Here is a 19,385-nt window from a genome sequence, read left to right as displayed (position 1 = left end):
AAAACTTCTTTTACAGCTTCTTTTGACCAGCAGGTATATTTGCTGCATGAAAATGCTTTGAGCTGAGAATGGAAGAAGAGAGAGAGAAAAAAAAATCCTCATTTCAAATTCTTGGTATCGCCAATACCTAGGTGCCGTGCGCTCGAGGAACAAACTTGCCGCGGTTTTTCCTGCCCATGCACTCAGATCACACTCTGTCTTTATTCAGGGGTATATTTTGTTGGAGATTTCTTCGCTTTCCATCATGTGACCAGCACATTGAAACCTTGCAGTAGTGAACCATGACTCTAGTGACTGCAAATCAGTAAAATTTAGAAACAATTCAGAACAATGGCACCGAGGAATCCCACAGTGCATCTGTGACAGAGGTTTTCTGCGCATTGGCGATACCGAGAATTACATGAACCTACATGGCTATGGTTTTCCTCACATAGACCCTGTACAAATGTATAAACCACCCTGCTATGTCATTTGTAAATGAAACAAATTGTGTTTCGCCCACAAAGCACATGATAATAAAATGCACTTTTGTATACTGCATATGGCATAAATTAGGCGTGGCTTGTACTCTGTGAATTTCACAGGTTGGATGATATTCACGAGTTTAACAACATGCAAAACGACTCTGATGCCAACATGAATTTGACATGGAACACATACATTTCTCCATTCATTACTGTACTCCATGATCACTAATTTAAAGGACAAGTTCACCTTCATTAGCATAAGGATTGAGAGAATGTAGCAATATTAGTAGAACACATTGAAAGTTTGAGGAAAATCGGACAATCCGTTCAAAAGTTATGAATTTTTGAAGTTTTTGTGCAGTCACTGCTGGATGAGAAGACTACTGCAACATCATAAGGAAAATATGAAGAGAATTTCACAAAATTTCATCTTTTGAAAAAATTACACATTCCCTTGACTCGTTACTGACATATGTTATGGGTAATATTACTCCCATTGCCTTTAGAAAGAGGCAAGTCAAGTGCTCTTTCATTATGCGAAAAAAGTGAAAATATGTTGAATTTTCTTTACATTTTCTTTATACTGTTGTACTCATATGACATCACGAGCCTTAGTAGTCTCCTCATCCAGCGGTTCCAACACAAAAATTTTAAAAATTCATAACTTTTGCGTCGATTGTCCAATTTTTTTCAAAACTTTCACTGACGTGTTCTATAAATATTGCTACATTCTCTTAATCCTTATGTTTATGAAGGTGAACTTGTCCTTTAACCATTCGCAAAATTGCCGAGGTGTCCTGATTTGCAAAAAAAAAACCCCAAAACAACAACAATAAACTCGCTAAATGTATGGCATATACACTACACCAGTATACATAATATACATGCAATTGCACATACATCAGAGCAGTCATCTATATGAGGAAAGAACATCACAGCAGGGTGGAAACAGGTTAATGATTTCACAAACCTAGGCGGTATCAAGGTGTTGCCTATGGAGGCTTGTTTTATTAGAAAATAGCTTCCAACCATCAATGGTTGAGAGTTGAATACAAAAATACATACTCTATTGCACAATCCAATGCTTGCAAAGGAAGTCCAATTTGTACAAAGTTTTTTAGTACAAAGTTGTTGTTTTTTTCAGATATTCAGGAAGATCTTGTTTGCAAACATGTCTGTTACAAAGACCCTGCAAATCTCAGCACACTTAAAAAGGGGGATGGGAGAAAGAAAGATCCACATCTTGCATAGAAACAGAAAAATCTTCAGTGATATAATAACTTGTGGTGAAGAAGCTTTTTGCTGCGTTACGCAATCGTTAGAACTATTGCATAGAACATGATACTGAAGTGGCATCCCATACACCCTACAATCCTAGGGTTATTACAAATAGTATACAAATATACTTGGCCTTGAGAGTTTCTTGTTAAAACTATGGGCAGAGGTGCAGCCCCTCAGTGAATAGTACTATTTTGGAGTCACTTCTGCCCATAGTTTTAACAAGAAACTCGAAACTAGACAAAGTATATTTGTTTTATATTTTGGATCAAAAATTTGAATAAAAAGTGACAATCATTATATAGGCTTAGCTGCACTGCGGCGGCAGCGCAGCGCCTCCAATACGCAACAGTGCGAGAGATCAGAAATTGAAAAACGTAGTAGCCGTGACACCGCTAGAGTTGGCCGTTGCATGTATCCAAGCGATCGTACATTGTATGGCCGCTGCAAACCTGAACACTAGAATTCGGGACCGGACGGGTACGCTTGATTGTAAAGAAGGGTGATTGTGACATCATTTTGCAAATAGTATACTATTTGCAAAATGTCGTCATAAAAGTGACGTCATTTTGCAAATAGTACTTCATGGAGTGTCAAACACACCAACATTCTAAAATAGTTCAAAATACCTATAATCATGTGAAGCTCTTTTAACCAATCAATGGAAGACAAATTTTTGATCCAAAATATAATAGTTAATATTCATCTTAATACAACCACAAAATGCAGTGACCTACAATATACAAGTAGAAATGCATTGCCAAAATTGAATGACTCATTCCCTATCAATGCATGTACTTTAAAAATAATACTGTATAAGCTATGGTGTCCTACATATGACATGCATTAAAAATATATTAAATATAAAAATTGGTTACTTATGTCGAAATACATGCTATAAAAAAAAGTACTTGCTGTTCCTGAAATGTCTTTTCAGCCACTTGGTAAAACACTCTAGTTCAAGAATACACTTCTTTTCCAACAGTAATTATTCAAATCATAATGAACATCAGTTTCAAGGATTTGTTGAATTGTAACTCTCAGGACTAACTTCTGGGTGAACCGATATTGATAGATTTGGAATTGTACACAGAGCACTACAGAGTAATAGGGAATGGCCCCTACTGTCCTAAAAGAGTTTTCGGTGCTCATAAATCAAATACTGTGTCAAGTATAGGCTTGTCCTTTGGTTTGCAAGAATTTGACTTTTGCAAAGCTGAATCCATTGCTACATGTGAAGCAAGCTATTCATACTATTGTAAAACCAGGAACGTTTGCGTGCATTTTAACTGCGCAAATTTTGAAAGAGCAAAGATTTGCGAGATTAAAATGCACGCAGAAGTTCTTGACTACATTATGCATTGAATACCAGTGGCGATTTGCTAAAATTTCATGCTACGAAAAAGGGCTGTCAGCTCCAAATCATGAATATTTCATGCTGCGAAAATATCTTGCTTTACAATAATTACAATAACTTAGTCAAGGTGTAAGCTTTTCAGCAATACATGTAACTGTTAATAACAATCCTACATGTGATGATAAATGACCACAAAATTGGGGAAGCCTACAAAAAGGCAGTAGCACTAAAATGTTAATAATATGTCTTTGATTGTACATCACTTGCGACAAAACATTTGTGACAGTATTCAACATTGCATTTACAGTGAGCTTTATAAAATCCATGGAAGTGGTATATGAAAATAGTACTGACTAGTTTAAGCTGAATGAATTCACCGATCGATAACATCAAAGACATGGTATCATATAACTTTTCTATCAATGATATCTGTCTATGGTCTTGAAATGTTGCATTAAACTCCATCAATCCCTTGTCGCTTCCTTGAGAAGTTGATCCAATGAACACAAGGTATGCCTGTAATCTTACAGGTCATCCTCAATGGCTGCAGGGTGACAGAGAAGAAAAAGAACTTTTTTTACGACTATTTTCAAATGTATGGTTATTCTCCTGCAAGGACCTACAAACTTGTCATTCCATCCACCTGTTCATTATTGTAGCATTTCCAGACTTGGAACCCAGTTTGCAGCCAGTACTGATAATAGCTATGTTGGGCAAGAAAGCCCACCGGCAACCTTTTCTGGTTGATAGGAACAACCTTTGATAAAAGCGAATGCATAAAATTTGGATTTGTTGGTGAATGGGACTACTCGACAAAGGAAAGGGAAATCCCATTTTTTCTATAATTAGAAGAATGGAAAGCACATGCTGACGTCAGATATAACTACATCTGGCACCTATTTAACAGGCAATTTATGTGATCAGAACTATGAAGGTTTGTGTGCACAGTACAAATCAAGTATTGTCAGTGGAAATGCAAAAGAACACTTGCAGGTAATATAGCTCTAGTGGTTAAGCTAAAATGTTTTTCCTCTGCACGATCTGAGGGTTGATTTCCTTGTCAAATCTGCGGGGAATGTTTCACATTCAGTCAGACTTCACTATCATGATAGTCAAAGATTTATTTTCAGAGCAGTTGAGACCCTTTGAAAGCATTCATACCAATTCAATCAATTTCAGCACAGTCATCCTTAGGAGGCATTTTTCTTCAGATTCTTGTGAATATTTCCAGTCATTTCTTCTTTCTTTATGATTTAATAACAAAGCCAGGACATTCTCTCATTTGCAACATGTGTTATGTGTACGAAGGAATAATGAGACAACATTGAGAACAATGTAACCACTCACGTTTGGAGGTGATGATGGTGTTGCTATGGCTACAGGACACAGAGATGATGTCACACTCCTCACTCTCCTGGAAACTGACTGGGCGTGGGATGTTTGAATCCTGTAGAGGGCGTCCCAGACGACCTCTGTCACCTTTTCCCCAGGTGAAGATCCTGTTGTCTGCAAGAGAAAATAAATGATGTTTCCTCATTAGATCCAGACAAGCAAAGAGTTTGCAACTACTAGTCCAAAGGAAATCAAGCAGATGGGAAGGAGACAATCTTGAAATAGGTAAGGCTGCTAATGATACAAGGAGACACTAATCTCTTATTCATTTTTACATAATTCTGAAGTCTAATGCATCTGATTGCAATACATCAATCTCTGTCCTACCTGTTGCTATGGCGACAGTGAACATATCTCCACATGCCACCTGACTGATGATGGCGTCTTCTGGCAGGTTGGGTCTACAAGGCATTCTGGGTGTGATGGTCTCCGCCCCGCATCCCAGCTGGCCAAACTGGTTGGATCCTAGTGTGTGGCACTGCCCATCTTCTGTGCTCACCAAGAAAGAAAAGGAGAAAATGGACAAAGAAAGACAGACCGATCAACAGAAAGAGTGAAAGAGAGGTAGAAAAAAAGGCTATGAAAAGTTGTAATAAACCTGATTATGTATCACAGATAAATGTATTGATGCTTTGAAGTGCATCATATCCCTGAATTTTTATGTTATTCTTTTAACTGCAATACAGTGAAATTATGACATCATAGCCAAATTACAGAGAAGATGCAGGAAACCGCATTTCATGGGCATAAATTTCATGAGGATTCAGGCCTTGAAGAACAATGTTCCTTATCGAGCTAACCTGTGATAAAAGCTGAGTGGGATGTGCCGATGGCTGCGGATGCGATCCTGAGCTGTGGGAGGGGCTGGGTGGAGACAGGGGTAAAGGTAAAAACCTCCTCCACATGATGGTCAGACTGGTCCAGGCCTAGCTTGTTGGACCTGGGTTGGGAGAGAGGTAGCAAAGTATACCTCAGTCTTCTTTAGCTACACTGATGGACGAGCTTACATAGTATTTATAAGAAATGAAAAATTTCTGACATCACTCATATTTTTTTTCAGCTCCCATTCAGAAAATTCACTGAAATTCACCCTCACAGTTGTTTTATGTAAAAGATTATCGATTACAATCTGAATAAGGATGATATAGAGAACTTGAAATTGTGAAACTAAGAAGAGATTATTCAGTGTCCGTTCTGCTGTATACATGTTAATTATTCATTGACACGGGTGACATCAACGTGCTCATTGTCAATAAGACCTGCCCCTCTCAATGGCTGCTGCTTTGAGATATGTATGGAGCTGTTAAGCATGGGATACTTATGTTTTACACCAAATTATCCAGCATGCTTCTGCAACAAAAAATGGCTTTAGTATATTTGCCTACTGTAAAAGTGGAAATTTTGGCACATTTCACACAACTAGAAGCTAGCACGAAAATAAAAGCACGCGAATATTTTTGCATGCCTTACACTCCAGTAGACAGTGCCCTGATTCCGCGGAATGAAAAACATGTGAAATTCATCTTACCCGGCCGAGTGCCAAAAATTACTCGTGTGAAAATATTCACTTTTACAGTATTACAGCTACAAGCTATTCAGGCACCCGCTGTGGTCAAGATCACAGAAAAGTTAGCATAACAGCTGACGGAGTTGAAATATTTTAAGCAGTTAGCAGATGAATATCCCAGGTAGGAGAATTTCAATAAAGCCATGATATAGCAAGCTTCAGAAAAACAATAATGATAAATTTTCAAACACACACCTATTACTCCCACAACCTATGAGGGCGCCCCCTGTAGTCAGGATGATGGAGCAGTCAACTCCACAGCAGACGGATTTGGCCTGATGCTGCGGAGGAATCATGACTGCCTGGGGAGAGGAGAACGACTCCTGACTGTCCAGACCTAGGCGACCTGCAGGTACCCACAATGCATCACCGTCAATCTCAATATTAGCATAACTTCTTCAAGCGATACATCTTGGAAAACCCCTCAAAATGTGTCAGTTGTATTCTACAGTAATGGCTGTAAGAATTTTGAAGTTTGAATTAGCGTGTTTAATGAAAGCTTGTGCATCAAAACTGAAGAAAAGAATTTAATATGATACAGGTATTTGAATAGAGATTAGAATGCTTGTGTTGCTGTTAGTAAGGAATAAATTTGACATGTCATACCACATTTATGACCATTAGTGGTGCTGGTACCTTAATTACATCATATCGAGTTTAATGGCAGTTAGAAATAACTGTACATTCTGAACAAAAGCAACAATAACAGTAAATTATCCAGAAAATGCTCTAGATTTTTAACCACCAAAATTGGTAACAGTGCAATCTACCAGGGTATTATCCTTTATTATACATTGTACATCTGACTGCCAAGTAAAGATTTAGAGCTGTGATGGATATAGGTTGCTGAAAGTCTCACCATTGTTGCCCCGCCCCCAAGAGAACACCTCGTGCTCGTTGGTCACGGCCATAACGTGTGACGCTCCACACGACACCAGCGCAACCTCGTACCCCAGCAGCGCCTCCACAATCTTGGCCTGGGAGAGGTCGTGGTAGTTGCCGTGCCCCAGGCAGCCGTGGGCCCCATTCCCAAAGGTCATCAGTATGCCACGATCTGCCGAAGAAGGGATGATATCAAAAGTTAGAATTAAAATAGGTAACACAAGGAAAAATGACTGCTCCCAACTTGTTGATAGCAGGAACAGATGCTGTGAAAAGCTTAAAGGGTGAGAAAAAAATAAGCACAAAACACTCTAACATGCCTGAAGAACCTGGGTATAATCATATTTACTCAACAGGTATCATATTGGCAACCTGTGTAAAGTAGCTACTAACATCTTATCTAAAGATTACATTGCATGCAATTGATATGACTGACTGTAGATTCATACATATATGTAGCACCAACAGTCTACAGCAGTCTCAGTTGCCCTTACATCAATCTCCTCACTCTGTTACACACGAGGGTAATGGGGACTTTTCAATTTCACCCCCTGGACGTGGACATCGAGGTAATGACATCATCTAAAGGAACTGAGCATGCTCCTAGTTCTCCAGCATGTCCAAAGCCATAATCGCAAATACGTCTTCCAAGGATTTCACGTCCCCATAGATTCAGGACATGAGTGACATCACGGCTTGGCACAACAAATCGCCAGCCCGCTGGAGGGGACGGGGCCATGACGTCATAACAGTACGTCGTGGACGGTGTGCAATGAAAATCGAAATGGGTGATAACACCACAGATGTAATGAGTGGACTGCAGCAAATTTGGAAGTGCTCCTGTACGAGAAAGGTGGCGTCCACACAATTGAAAAGTCCCTATTGTCATGTGACAATGTGTCATGTGACAGCATATCAAGCCCATCTCCTCACCTGTGAGGCAGGCCACAAAGAGATCTCCGCATGACACTTTCTGGATAGTGACTGCAGACTGTCCCTCCAGGTACCTGGGTACGTAGAGGGGCACGGCCTGCTCCACAGCTCCAGGCAGGGTGGAGTCTGTGCCGATGGAAGGGGCCTGTAACATGGAGAGATTGTGTTGACTCAAGTCAATATCACCTGATCCCTTGTCTGCAAGCAAGCTGCCATATTCTCATTTAAGAGATGAAAGGGTGTGAGCTCTGTTCAAAGCCTCAAGAAACTTTTTGAGAGAAACAGCATGATGTTCTTATCTCAACATGCCACACAAATGGGTCATGTATTATGTGTAAGGTATGTCTGTGATGGTTAAATCTTGACGCACACATAAGTGGTTGTAGAGGGAGCATTATCGGATCAGGTGATAAGCATGAACTCACCATTTTTGTTTGTTTATATGAAACATACTCTGTCTATTGCATTTTACAAGTATCACTAGATTTAAAAATATGGTTCCAAGTCCATAACAAATGTTTGTTTGAATAATATACCTTCTAACTGTGGCTGCTTTTCACGTGTCATGTTTTTTACATTAGCCAGAAATCAGTATTTATCATTTGCCCTGTGGGTAGGCTCTGTATCATTTCCATTGATTACCTTTCATGCCTCATGGCAACATCACTGAAATTCACCACCACTGCTACTACTACTATTGCTACTACTACTACTACTACTACTACTACTACTACTACTACTACTACTACTACTACTACTACCATGACTACTACTACTATTGCTACTACTACTACTACTACTACTACTAATAATAATAATAATAATAATAATACTGATATTATAATAAAGTTAAAAAGTAACCTCTCACCATCTCATGAGCATCAGATATCAAGCTTCACACTGAAAAAGTTTTCATAAACAGAACTAAATATGAAATTAAGAAAATTCATGAATATCACCTTTACCCTAATTTGGTCTCAATGCTAGTTACCAGCATTAAGCCCAATGTACGTACCTCCCAGATTATCAGCCTGCCATTGTGGGTTACACCAGTCTTCTGCGATCTCCCAACAGAAACCTGCATGACCTTAGTGTCTGTGTGTGGGAGTGGGAGCCTGAGAGGGGATGGGATACCATTCCCCCAGCAGTAGATCATGGAGAGTGGGCGGGGCTTGGGGAGACCACCACTGCCACTGCTGTCCAGCAGAATGTTGGCTGCAAAAACAGGAAAAAAACAACATAAAATTGGGGATGTAATGTTGTGATTATGTAAATTAATTTCAACAAATTGCTTGATAGATTGGTGAATAGATATACTGTATAAGCCGTTATTTTCGTGTACAGATAATTTCGCGTATGAGGAGTTTACAGACATTTACCCAAGATGTTATCGCGAATTGACACCGAGGCTACTGTAAGTGCACTATCACCCCAGCGCAAGGCGACATTTTCGCATTTTGTTACTTTTGCAGTTCAACAGTGATTCATAAAATTCATGAAAAATTAAACCCTCATGAAAATAAGAGGTTATATAGTATATACATAGATAGACAGCTATATGGATGGAAGGTGGATAAAAATGAATAGAGAGACATACAGGACAGAGAGGGAGAGAGTATGTTTCAAACATAAAATAAAGTGGGGAATCAGAAGTTTTATGCAGATCTCCCCTCTTCTACAGAATATCTACCCCTTGGCCTTCAAACAGCAGCTTACTCCGATTGATACATAAATGCCTTCATTTCCAAGAAAAAGATCACTAGAATCCTTGATCTGGAAAATTCTTTGATGAAAGCAAATCAAACAGATGTTCAAGAAGAAGAGCCACAAAGTCAACATTAAATTGCAGGTGAAACTTCAGTATTCTAATGCTCTGAAACAGACACAACTTCTAAAGGAAACAAAACAGGTAAAATACACATGAAAGATGAACAATACAAATTCAATCAGCATAAATTAGGCATACTATTACTAAACATAAACAAACACAATGAAAAATGAAAGAAATAACTGTACTGCCAAATTTCATGTCTGCTAGCACTGAAAATGTGCATAATGGTACCTACAGTGTGTGCATGCCGGTATTTCACCTGCATGGAATAGCAGCCAATGTTTGAATGCTTGAATTTGGACTCACATCTATGAGAAGAAGACCTGGCACTGCTTGCCCTGGAACCAGGTTTGCGGATGTTACCCACTGGAGGTCTGGTTGTAAGCCCCGGATGGATCCTATCCATAAAGTTTTGTAACATTATGAGAAGAATATAGTCAGGAGTTGTCAGGAAAAAATCCAGTCCAATAGCTTCTTTCAAACTTTTAAAAAGAAATGTGCACATTAAGCATCAGATGACATGTAATTCAGAAGTGAGTATGGATACATCATGATACATCTGTATGGAATTTACACAATGCTGTCTTAATCGTTACGAAATCTAATTCGAGATAGTGGTCTTCACATGAAGTCGAAATTCCCGATGAGAATAAATTAAATCACAAAGGGTCAAATGATAGGAATCCTAGTAAAGCTTGTATACTTGAGTTGTTGGCTTCATTTTATTGACAAATGACATATATGGTACCCTAAATGTGCTTTTCTTACCCTTCGGAAAGATAAGGAGATAAGCAAGCATTAAATTGAAATTAAGTCAGATTTGGGGCGTCCTAACCATATTGTACCTTTCCATCTGATGACACTAAGGCAAACAATACATTTACATTTCAAATTGAGAGCAAATGTAATTGACAATTTCACTGGTCTTGAAGCATGCAAACTATTGAGCAGATCAATCCATTCCTTGCAGGAATCTGAAGAAACTTTGGACTCACTTGGGTGGACACTTGACCGCTCCCATGGTCATGCAGACCTCGATGACGGCCTTGAAGATGATGGGCTCGGCCATGACCTGGTTGATGGTGGGCCTCTTGTCCGGGTCTAGGTGAAGCATGCGGAGGAGAAGCCGCTTGAGCTGGTCGCTGTAGCGGTCCGAGATGGGGGCCACTGAGCCTCGCATTATCTTCATCACCAGTGCTGGTAGATTCTAACAAGAGCAAAAAATAAAAAACAGTTGTCATCATCATAACTACATGTAACATTTTCTACTAAACAACTTCACCTTTGAAATTGATGACAATTGTGAAGGTTTTGGTTTACACTGGGAAATACTTTTTCCAAGATCTTGGAATGAATCAGAGCATACACACCAATGACTTCAAAGGAACAAGATGTGATGCTTTCAGTATCTTCACAAATCTAATATGCAGCAACTTGTGAGTAGAAAAGTGATTCAAAATTTACATCAGCTCTTTTGAGACTTCTCAAAAACACACTACACACACTTTTAAATGTGTGTTTTTGTAATACCTTGGGCCTCCTTGACAAAAGCTTCTCAACATCATCATGTGACACACGAAAGAGAAATGTGTATCATAACAGAAAAACAGTTGCATCTCTAAGGACAGGAGCTAAAACCAAACTTACATTGGCTTCAAATGCCCTCTTGAGGGTTAGAAGTTCATACAGAACACACCCAACCGCCCACATGTCACTCTTTTGGTTGTATCTGATAAAATCAAAGTTAAGGATTCAACAGTGAGGGCATAAGTACAGTGGAAATCAGATATGATCATATGTTATATATGACTGTTGTGATTTATCCACTTGTTGTTGGAACTTCATTTCCTTCATCACCTTTATCATACCACAATGTCACAGAAATGAGCACGATTTCCTTGGTGCCAAATCAAAATAATTTGCAAACAATATCAAAGAAAAAGAGAGAGATTTGCCGTACAGCCTGTTTGTGATGAAGGAAACATTGGCGAATCCAGTCACATTTGTCTGGTGATGTGCAAGTAAGAGTTTCTCAACATATACAATTTGATGTAGCTCTGAATAATTCTAAACCCAAATTTGAGTTGATGAACAGGAAATACTATAACAAAATTACTAGACCCAGCTGAAAACCGATGAACACTGAAGATTACCACTATGAAAATGATCTTGTTAACAAGGTATGATATATCTCATATATATATTTTTTTGCATGATATTCATATCAGCAGTTTTATAAAATTATGGTAGTACTGCATTATACTTTTTTTTCATTAATTTTTCCGGCATAAGTTTATAGGCTGTCATCTACAAAAGTAAAAACAACAAGGTGATATGATATACAAATAGTGAATGGTCACGAGTGCAATCACCGAGTGCGAAATCTCGTTCCATTGCACGAGTAAAGACCATACACTACTTGTTTTATACAACATCCAAGTAGATCTTTTTGGTTGGAGGATTGTCGGGTAGGTCTAAGTAAGCCTAGAAGTCTATATATGTATGAAAAATATAGCAATACTTACATGTGGATCCACTGCGATTCTCTTTCTGGCTTGTGCAATCAGCGTAGATACAGTTACGTAGGCCTACATACGCGCATGCATGTACCGCACACGTACACTGCGCTAGCTGCATGCGATCCTCAATATGCAACACACAGTACATGCAGTACCATAAAATTTCTCGAACCGTGGAATAGACCGAAAAAATCGAACCAAGTTGCACGCAAAAATAGAACCAAAATTGGATGGCGCGTTGAATGGAGTACTTATTGAATATCACGTCACCCACAATCCTCCAATCAAATTACAAGGATCTACACTGTACTTGGACGTTGTATAATATTCAATAATGTCATGATTACTCGTGACATTCTAATAAAACCAATGACATCATACAGCTAATTGGGTAGCATTGTCATAATTGCACAGTTGGTTTCTAAGGATACGGTTTGCCCTCGCAAAGCTCTGGTGAGATGTAGCAAGGCGTACCGACGACGGTGAAGGCCTTGCTCTTGCTGCTCAGGATCTTGGAGATGCCAAAGTCCCCGACCTTGATGACGTCCCTGGCCCTGTTCAGGAGGATGTTCTGAGTCTTGAGGTCGCGATGGAGGATCTGCTTGGAGTGGACGTGCTTGAGGGAGAGAAGAATCTGGGCAAAGAGTCTCAAGACCTCCTGCGCAGCAAATGCAAGAAAATATTCAAAATTGCATTCCGTCAGGCCCATCTAAAACTGCTTTCCTTTGAGTTCATGCCAATATGCACACGATTATGAAAGAAAAAAGTAACAGCAAAGAAGCTTGATTACATAAGATTCCATGATTATTGTTGAAATTGGCTTTCAAGACATAAAAATCCATAAGTTGTACCATGACCATATTATTATTTTTTTGCTATTATGGGTTGAGATTGCTGCCTTCACTGCGAGTAAACCAAACTATAGGGCCTACTACATTATCAAGTCATAGACTATTCACAACAAATGTGAAATATGATGCATGCAACATGTTTGAGATCTATGCATGTAGAAGCATCAAATTCAAACAGGTAATTCTAATATGACCTCAAAGCATCATTTTCATCAGCTAAGAAAGAATTGGTAACATGCTGTCTGGGCTGCAAAGTTTCTTAAGTCTAATTCATAGAATGTCGAAGTCGCAAAAAATGGAATTGAATAGTAGTGTACGCATTTACAGCCAGTTGTTCGAGACACATCACATGAGAAAAGCTGTCGAAAAGCACAAATATGGCAGAGAGAGAATAAATAGTACTATCAAACAGTGTCATGTCAACTTACATCTTCTTCAATAAGGGCATTTCCCCTCTGTTGCAGGTATTCAAAGAGGGTTCCACCTTTTTCCAGTAATGAGAGAATAATGAGTTCAGTAAGTGTCACACAAAATATTACAGAGCAATCCTGTCTTCATCTAATATAGGTCATAAAACAGGTCAGTTACCTCCAGAAGATGACCATTCATGATCCAGCTCATTTCTCATCTGAACAAATAACAAGCAGTTCCATCAAAGATTCCATGAGGCAAATCATTAATCTTGTGGTTACATCTGTAGCACACAATTGTGATTTGTGTTATATTTCTTTGGCATGACTGTCAAATGCCCCGCACCATGGGACATTCAATTTTAAATTCTTACATTAATATTGTCTTGATGCAAAATAGCAAGGCTTTAGTTTATTTAGGATAAATTCTTTCTCACATTTCTTACTGATTCAGTATGGCAGACTCTTGCAAAAGATTGCTTACATTACATTCATTTATTTAAAGGACAAGTTCACCCTCATAAACATAAGGATTGAGAGAATGTAGCAATATTAGGAGAACACGTCATTGAAAGTTTGAGGAAAATCGGACAACCCGTTCAAAAGTTATGAATTTTTGAAGTTTTTGTGTAGTAACCGCTGGATGAGAAGACTACTGCAGTGTATGAATAACTTAGATGTCACATGCGTACAACAATATAAGGAAAATATAAAGAGAATTTCACAAAATTCCATCTTTTGAAAAAAGTACATATTCCCTTGACTCGTTACCGACATATGTTAGGGGTAATATTATTCCCCCTGCTTTTAGAAAGAGACAAGTCAAGTGCTCTTTTATTATGCGAAAAAAGTGAAAATATGTTGAATTTTCTTTACATTTTCTTTATCCTGTTGTACGCATATGACTCACATGCTGTAGTAGTCTCCTCATCCAGCGGTTCCAAGACAAAAATTTTAAAAATTCATAACTTTTGCATCGATTGTCCAATTTTCCTCAAACTTTCACTGATGTGTTCTACTAATATTGTTGCATTTTCTCAATCCTTATGTTTATGAAGGTGAACTTGTCCTTTAAGGTTTTTTTTTTTTTTGTCACTGTCATTAAGTACTCTGAATGTAAATCTCTGAATCTGCATTTGTATATTCTTATGTATTCAACTCTACAGAGGGGATCACTTTGTCTCAAGCCTTTGGCTTTCTTTGTGAATTACAGACACATTTTACACTGTATATATTTCTATTTTTATGATGATCAATAAAGTGAACTGAATTGAAGTGAATTAAATTTTAAGCTCTTATTTCACTATCATTATTTTGTTTTTTCTTAATTCAGTTAGTATGCTAGCTTAAATCGTGCCACTACTACTACTACTACCAGTATGGCATATTAGCTGTGATGCCTGGGGATATTACTACAAAGGAAGCATAGGCAAAGATGGCTGTACTAATTTCCCAACCACTTGATACCTTCTGCATATTCCATGACGATCATGAGAGCTTTATCCTCCAGGAAGTTCTCATAGTACTCGATGATGTTGGGATGGTCAAGCATAGACAGGACCTTGACCTCATTCAGGGCTGCCTGCCGCTCATCTTTGGTCATCTGCTCCACTGGGATCTGTTTGATGATGATCAGCTTTTTATCGTGGAGTCGGCGGCAGAGGTATACAGTACTGAGAGAAAAAAGAAATCACAGGAAAAACAAATGTCAATGTGATGCTCCTGAATGACAGCAAGTAATATAGATCTAAATTTACTAGTAAAATTTACATATGAATTTTAATCATTAAAAAAAAAAAAAAAAAACGCACACACACACACACACACACACACACACAAAGGTTCTACCTCCCATGCCAAAATTTGACCACGCACAATTGTCAACCGACTCAAAAGCACAGATGATCTCTTTTGAGTAGAGTCTTAAAAGACAGAAAGATCCGTCTGTCCGGAGGAGTCTGACATTTTCTGACATTATTGCTCTCCGCCGGAGAGGGGATTCGTGAAGCCAGACGCAGTCTCCGTGGAATATATCATATCACATCATACCTGGTTAACATACCTGGTTGTGGGCATTAAAGTTATACAGAACTTATTTGCCCCTCTGCTGCTCCATTGTCTGGATACGGTAACTAGCAAACTTTTGTTTTCTGTGCTGTGCGGTTTTAGTGAGAACATGGGCATGAGAATTGTTGTTCGGGGTTGTATTTGTCCTTTTTTGACTTCCATGCTTTCTCCAAGTTGGATTTGAAAGAGTTGAGTGATGTACTGTTTACCACATAATCCGGGAGATTATTCCATTCCGTGATGATAAACTGTGAGAAGACATTTGACCGTTTTTTAGTTTTGCATCTGTTCTTCGTTACCTTGAACTTGTGCCCTCTAGTCCTGTTGTCAGTTCTCAAGTTAAAAAACTTGCTTAGTCTAATGTCTTCCAGCCCATTCATAATCTTGAACGTTTGGATAAGATCTGTTCTATGTCTGCGGTAACTTAATGAAGGTAATTTCAGTTCTGCTAGTCTCTCCGGATATGTGAGATTTCTGAGTTTGGGTATTGACTTGGTTGCTCGTCTTTGGACTTTCTCTAACTTCTGAGTATCCCTTTTCAAGCAAGGGTGCCATATCTGGGAGCAATACTCAAGTGATGGGCGTACTATATATTTGTAGAGTTGAGTGAATGATCGCTCATCAAGTGAAGAAAATGATCGTTTGATAATTCCCATCTTACGATTTGAACTTGAAGTTGAGAATTTCAGCTGATTGTCGAACGTGACACCTAAATCCTTCTCAGTGGTAGAAGATGAGATGAAAGGACCTTGAGATGTAAGACTGTAGTCAAAGCATGGGTTATTCTTCCCATAATGAACCATGTTGCACTTATCTGTATTGAAAGGTAACTTCCATATGTCCATATCATCACATCACATCACATCTGATACGGAAGTAGAGGACTGGTCCTGTAGTATTCCGGTCTCAACATAATATAATCATCTTCAACTTTGTTGCTTTATGTGCGTTGAGGAGCAGAGGTTTTGAATTTCCCCCCCCTCCAATGTCTGTCTAATAAATCTTTGAAATTATTAATCGAGGAAGCTTCAACAACACTAGCAGGCAATCTGTTCCAGTCGGCAACTACTCTCTGGCTGAAAAATGTACTTCGCAGTTCTAATCTTGAACGTTTGGTGAAGAGCTTGTATCTATGACCTCTTGTTGATGAGTGGATGGCTGGTTCGAAGAACATGTCACCAGAAATCCCCAACTTTCCACTGAGCAACTTATATTAAAAACAGTAGTCATGTCGCCTCTTCGTCTCCTGTCATATAATGAGTGCAGGTTGAGTTTTTCCAGGCGTTGTTCTCCCCGACGACCAAATACAAGGTATGTTAAGGTATGTTGTTCTCCCCGACGACCAGATACAGACCGATCTTTCGGTCAAATACATCTCGGGCGGTGCGGTTTATGTTACACCGCGGCCACGCCGCGCCGCTCTAGAACATATTTTAGAAAGAGAACCCAACACGATAACACGAAAACAAACGTGTGGGACTATACGTAACGAAGGAACGTGTAAGAAAGTACGACGACAATAATCTCAGAAAATTTACTTTTAATGATTGACAGTGATCATCAGTTTTTCTGATTTAACTACTCACCCGTATGCTCCTCTTCCAACCACTCTGATTTTCTCAAAGTTTTCCATCTCTAGATCTATCGCTTTCCGATTCGGGCATTTCGTCAAATTCCGTAGAGACACACACTGCTGCACAAAACTTCGTAAACAAAGTATGCAACTCTTGAAGAACAGCAGAGGGCGTTATGCAAAAAATTCTTGTCGAGTTTTCATTTCCATGGGTCATTCATGATGGACCTGCTTCTTATTTGGCTGTTATATACGCTACAAGTTGCTTTTCCAGCAAGACAGCAAGAGTTATTGCAACCGTAACATATTTTTTGAAATGGGCCCTGAAAATACATTGTAATTCTCATTAGACACAAGTGTAACAACAAAGTTATAAAACATATAAATTAAATAAAAAATAAATAAATCAAAAAAAAAGAAAAAAAAAGATTGTTTGTCATGTTCTTTTTATGTGTAAATAAGCACAATAAGCATAGTGGAATTTCACTTTAGTCCAATGAAACTTGTCGGGTTTGGGAGTTTCAGCTCCTTTCAGATGTCCTAATAATCCAGAAAAACAACATCCCCTTTACTGACATTAATATGATATTGATAGTAGAGGATACTGATAGTTTGTTTCCGAAATCCCAATACAGTGTATACGAGATTTGGATTATTTTTATACGGGTATAAAATGTCTGTTGGATAATGTTCATACAAGTTACATGGAAGATAAGCCCACAAAAAATCTATATAATATGTATATACATGTACTATATGAGACATTTCATATTTCATCTGCCTTGAAACAAACTCAAATACAATTCATCACTTTTTGATTGATTGCTCAATTGTCAAACTTTCATTGACTGTTTGATACACTGTAATCATCTTTGATTTGCTGAATTGACATATTCCAAGCAATTTCTCCTATTTAGTGCTAAGCAATAAGTTGTTACAGGAATCACAAAATTACCATACATGAGTGTTGAATATGTTATACATGTATCAGTCTTTTCTCCATCCTGTCAGTATGATACTGCCATGTGTAGGCCTATATACATGTACAATGTATGTACAGATTATCTACAGTACAGTAGTGTATGTACAATGTATTTGTCGATCAATCTATACATGAACTCAGCGTACTGGTACATGTACAATGTACTTATTTTTTAAAGTTTATAATGTATTCGATAATGGAAATAGTAGAGCAGACACAAAATAAAGCTTCAATAAATGACAGTGTACTTGCCTTTATGGACTTGATATCTTTAATTCACTTTTGAACCCATTAATCCTGTTTTCAACATGGAATACACAAAGTGAACATTAGAACATTTAGAACGTTTTTGAAAATGCATGTGTATGTCAAATGGAATAACTCTCATCGTATCCGACTTGAAATTCTTTTATTTCCACCATCAATGTAAAAATGAACACCAATGTGAATTTCCATATTTCTACACAGTACATGTACCGAGTATTGAAATATATTTCAATTTAAAAATACAGCTAGTTCGTTTGTTTTTTCATAAAGCTTTTTCCCCCACAAGGATTTTGTATTCATCTTTTATGCCAAGATACTACAGGTACACAAATATGTTGAAATTTTTTTAGAAGAGCCATCATCATTTCAAAGGGGATAACCAGATATTTACTTGACTTTGCTGAAGTTAACATATTTGGGATTGGAAAAAATGCATTGACTTATGTGAATGACAACCTTCACATAAATCAGCAAGAAAACAAAATACATGTACATGTATGTACATAATGTTTTACCGGTACATGGCATTAGCAGGATCTTGGTTCACCTGAACACAAGCACTGTAGAAGAATGGTCAATATGAATTAGACCACTGACACTGTGGAGGTTATTAATTTTTTTAGCTTTTAACCATATATGAACCATACAATTGTATGTTGGGGAGAACTGGAATAAAAGGAATGGCAAATCTATCCATGAGTCTCAGAAGTGAATAAACGTACAATATACTTTGATTTAATGATTTAGGTTGAAAAACACCCCAAACAACCCAAGTCGTCAATCAAGAACTCTCTTCTAGTCAGTGATATAAAGCATCATCATTTGCAGGTATTAAAACAAGACAAAGTTTAAGAAGAACCAGGGGGATTTCCCAAGCATGTGATTTGAGCAGTCACCTGAAAATGTAACACGAGTCAAAGAGCATTACATTCTCACATACAATGCATAATATCGTACCCACACACACTTAATACAGTGTCCCTATTAAAATGCATCATCTTATTTTGTG

At 38.2% G+C, this 19,385-nt stretch overlaps 1 protein-coding gene across 1 annotated transcript; it reads right to left on the bottom strand.

Annotated features, from left to right (window-relative positions):
- Positions 1-3,626: 3,626 nt before the first annotated feature.
- On the bottom strand, positions 3,627-17,187 carry LOC139719005 (serine/threonine-protein kinase Nek8-like). The gene is made up of 15 exons (XM_071630446.1): positions 17,141-17,187; positions 14,955-15,160; positions 13,506-13,561; positions 12,658-12,884; positions 11,355-11,436; positions 10,703-10,914; positions 10,014-10,105; positions 8,892-9,091; positions 7,877-8,021; positions 6,921-7,115; positions 6,257-6,407; positions 5,295-5,434; positions 4,822-4,983; positions 4,450-4,608; positions 3,627-3,646 (listed from the first exon to the last, which is right to left on the bottom strand). The coding sequence occupies exons 1-15, from the start codon at positions 17,185-17,187 to the stop codon at positions 3,627-3,629; spliced, it is 2,094 nt and encodes a 697-aa protein (XP_071486547.1).
- Between the last annotated feature and the right edge of the window lie 2,198 nt (positions 17,188-19,385).

This window comes from Diadema antillarum, unplaced genomic scaffold (assembly GCF_040938485.1).
Source record: "Diadema antillarum isolate AM-2024a unplaced genomic scaffold, OU_Dant_1.0 scf00000103, whole genome shotgun sequence".
Classification (NCBI taxonomy): domain Eukaryota; kingdom Metazoa; phylum Echinodermata; class Echinoidea; order Diadematoida; family Diadematidae; genus Diadema; species Diadema antillarum.
This window is presented reverse-complemented; position numbering and strand designations above follow the sequence as displayed.

Coding starts and splice junctions, on each gene's coding strand:
- LOC139719005 (XM_071630446.1), bottom strand. CDS start 17,187: ATGGAAAACTTTGAGAAAATCAGAGTGGTTGGAAGAGGAGCATACGG. Junction 13,562..14,954: donor CGTCATGGAATATGCAGAAG/GTATCAAGTGGT, acceptor TACTGGAAAAAG/GTGGAACCCTCTTTGAATAC. Junction 4,609..4,821: donor CACTGTCGCCATAGCAACAG/GTAGGACAGAGA, acceptor TTTCTCTTGCAG/ACAACAGGATCTTCACCTGG.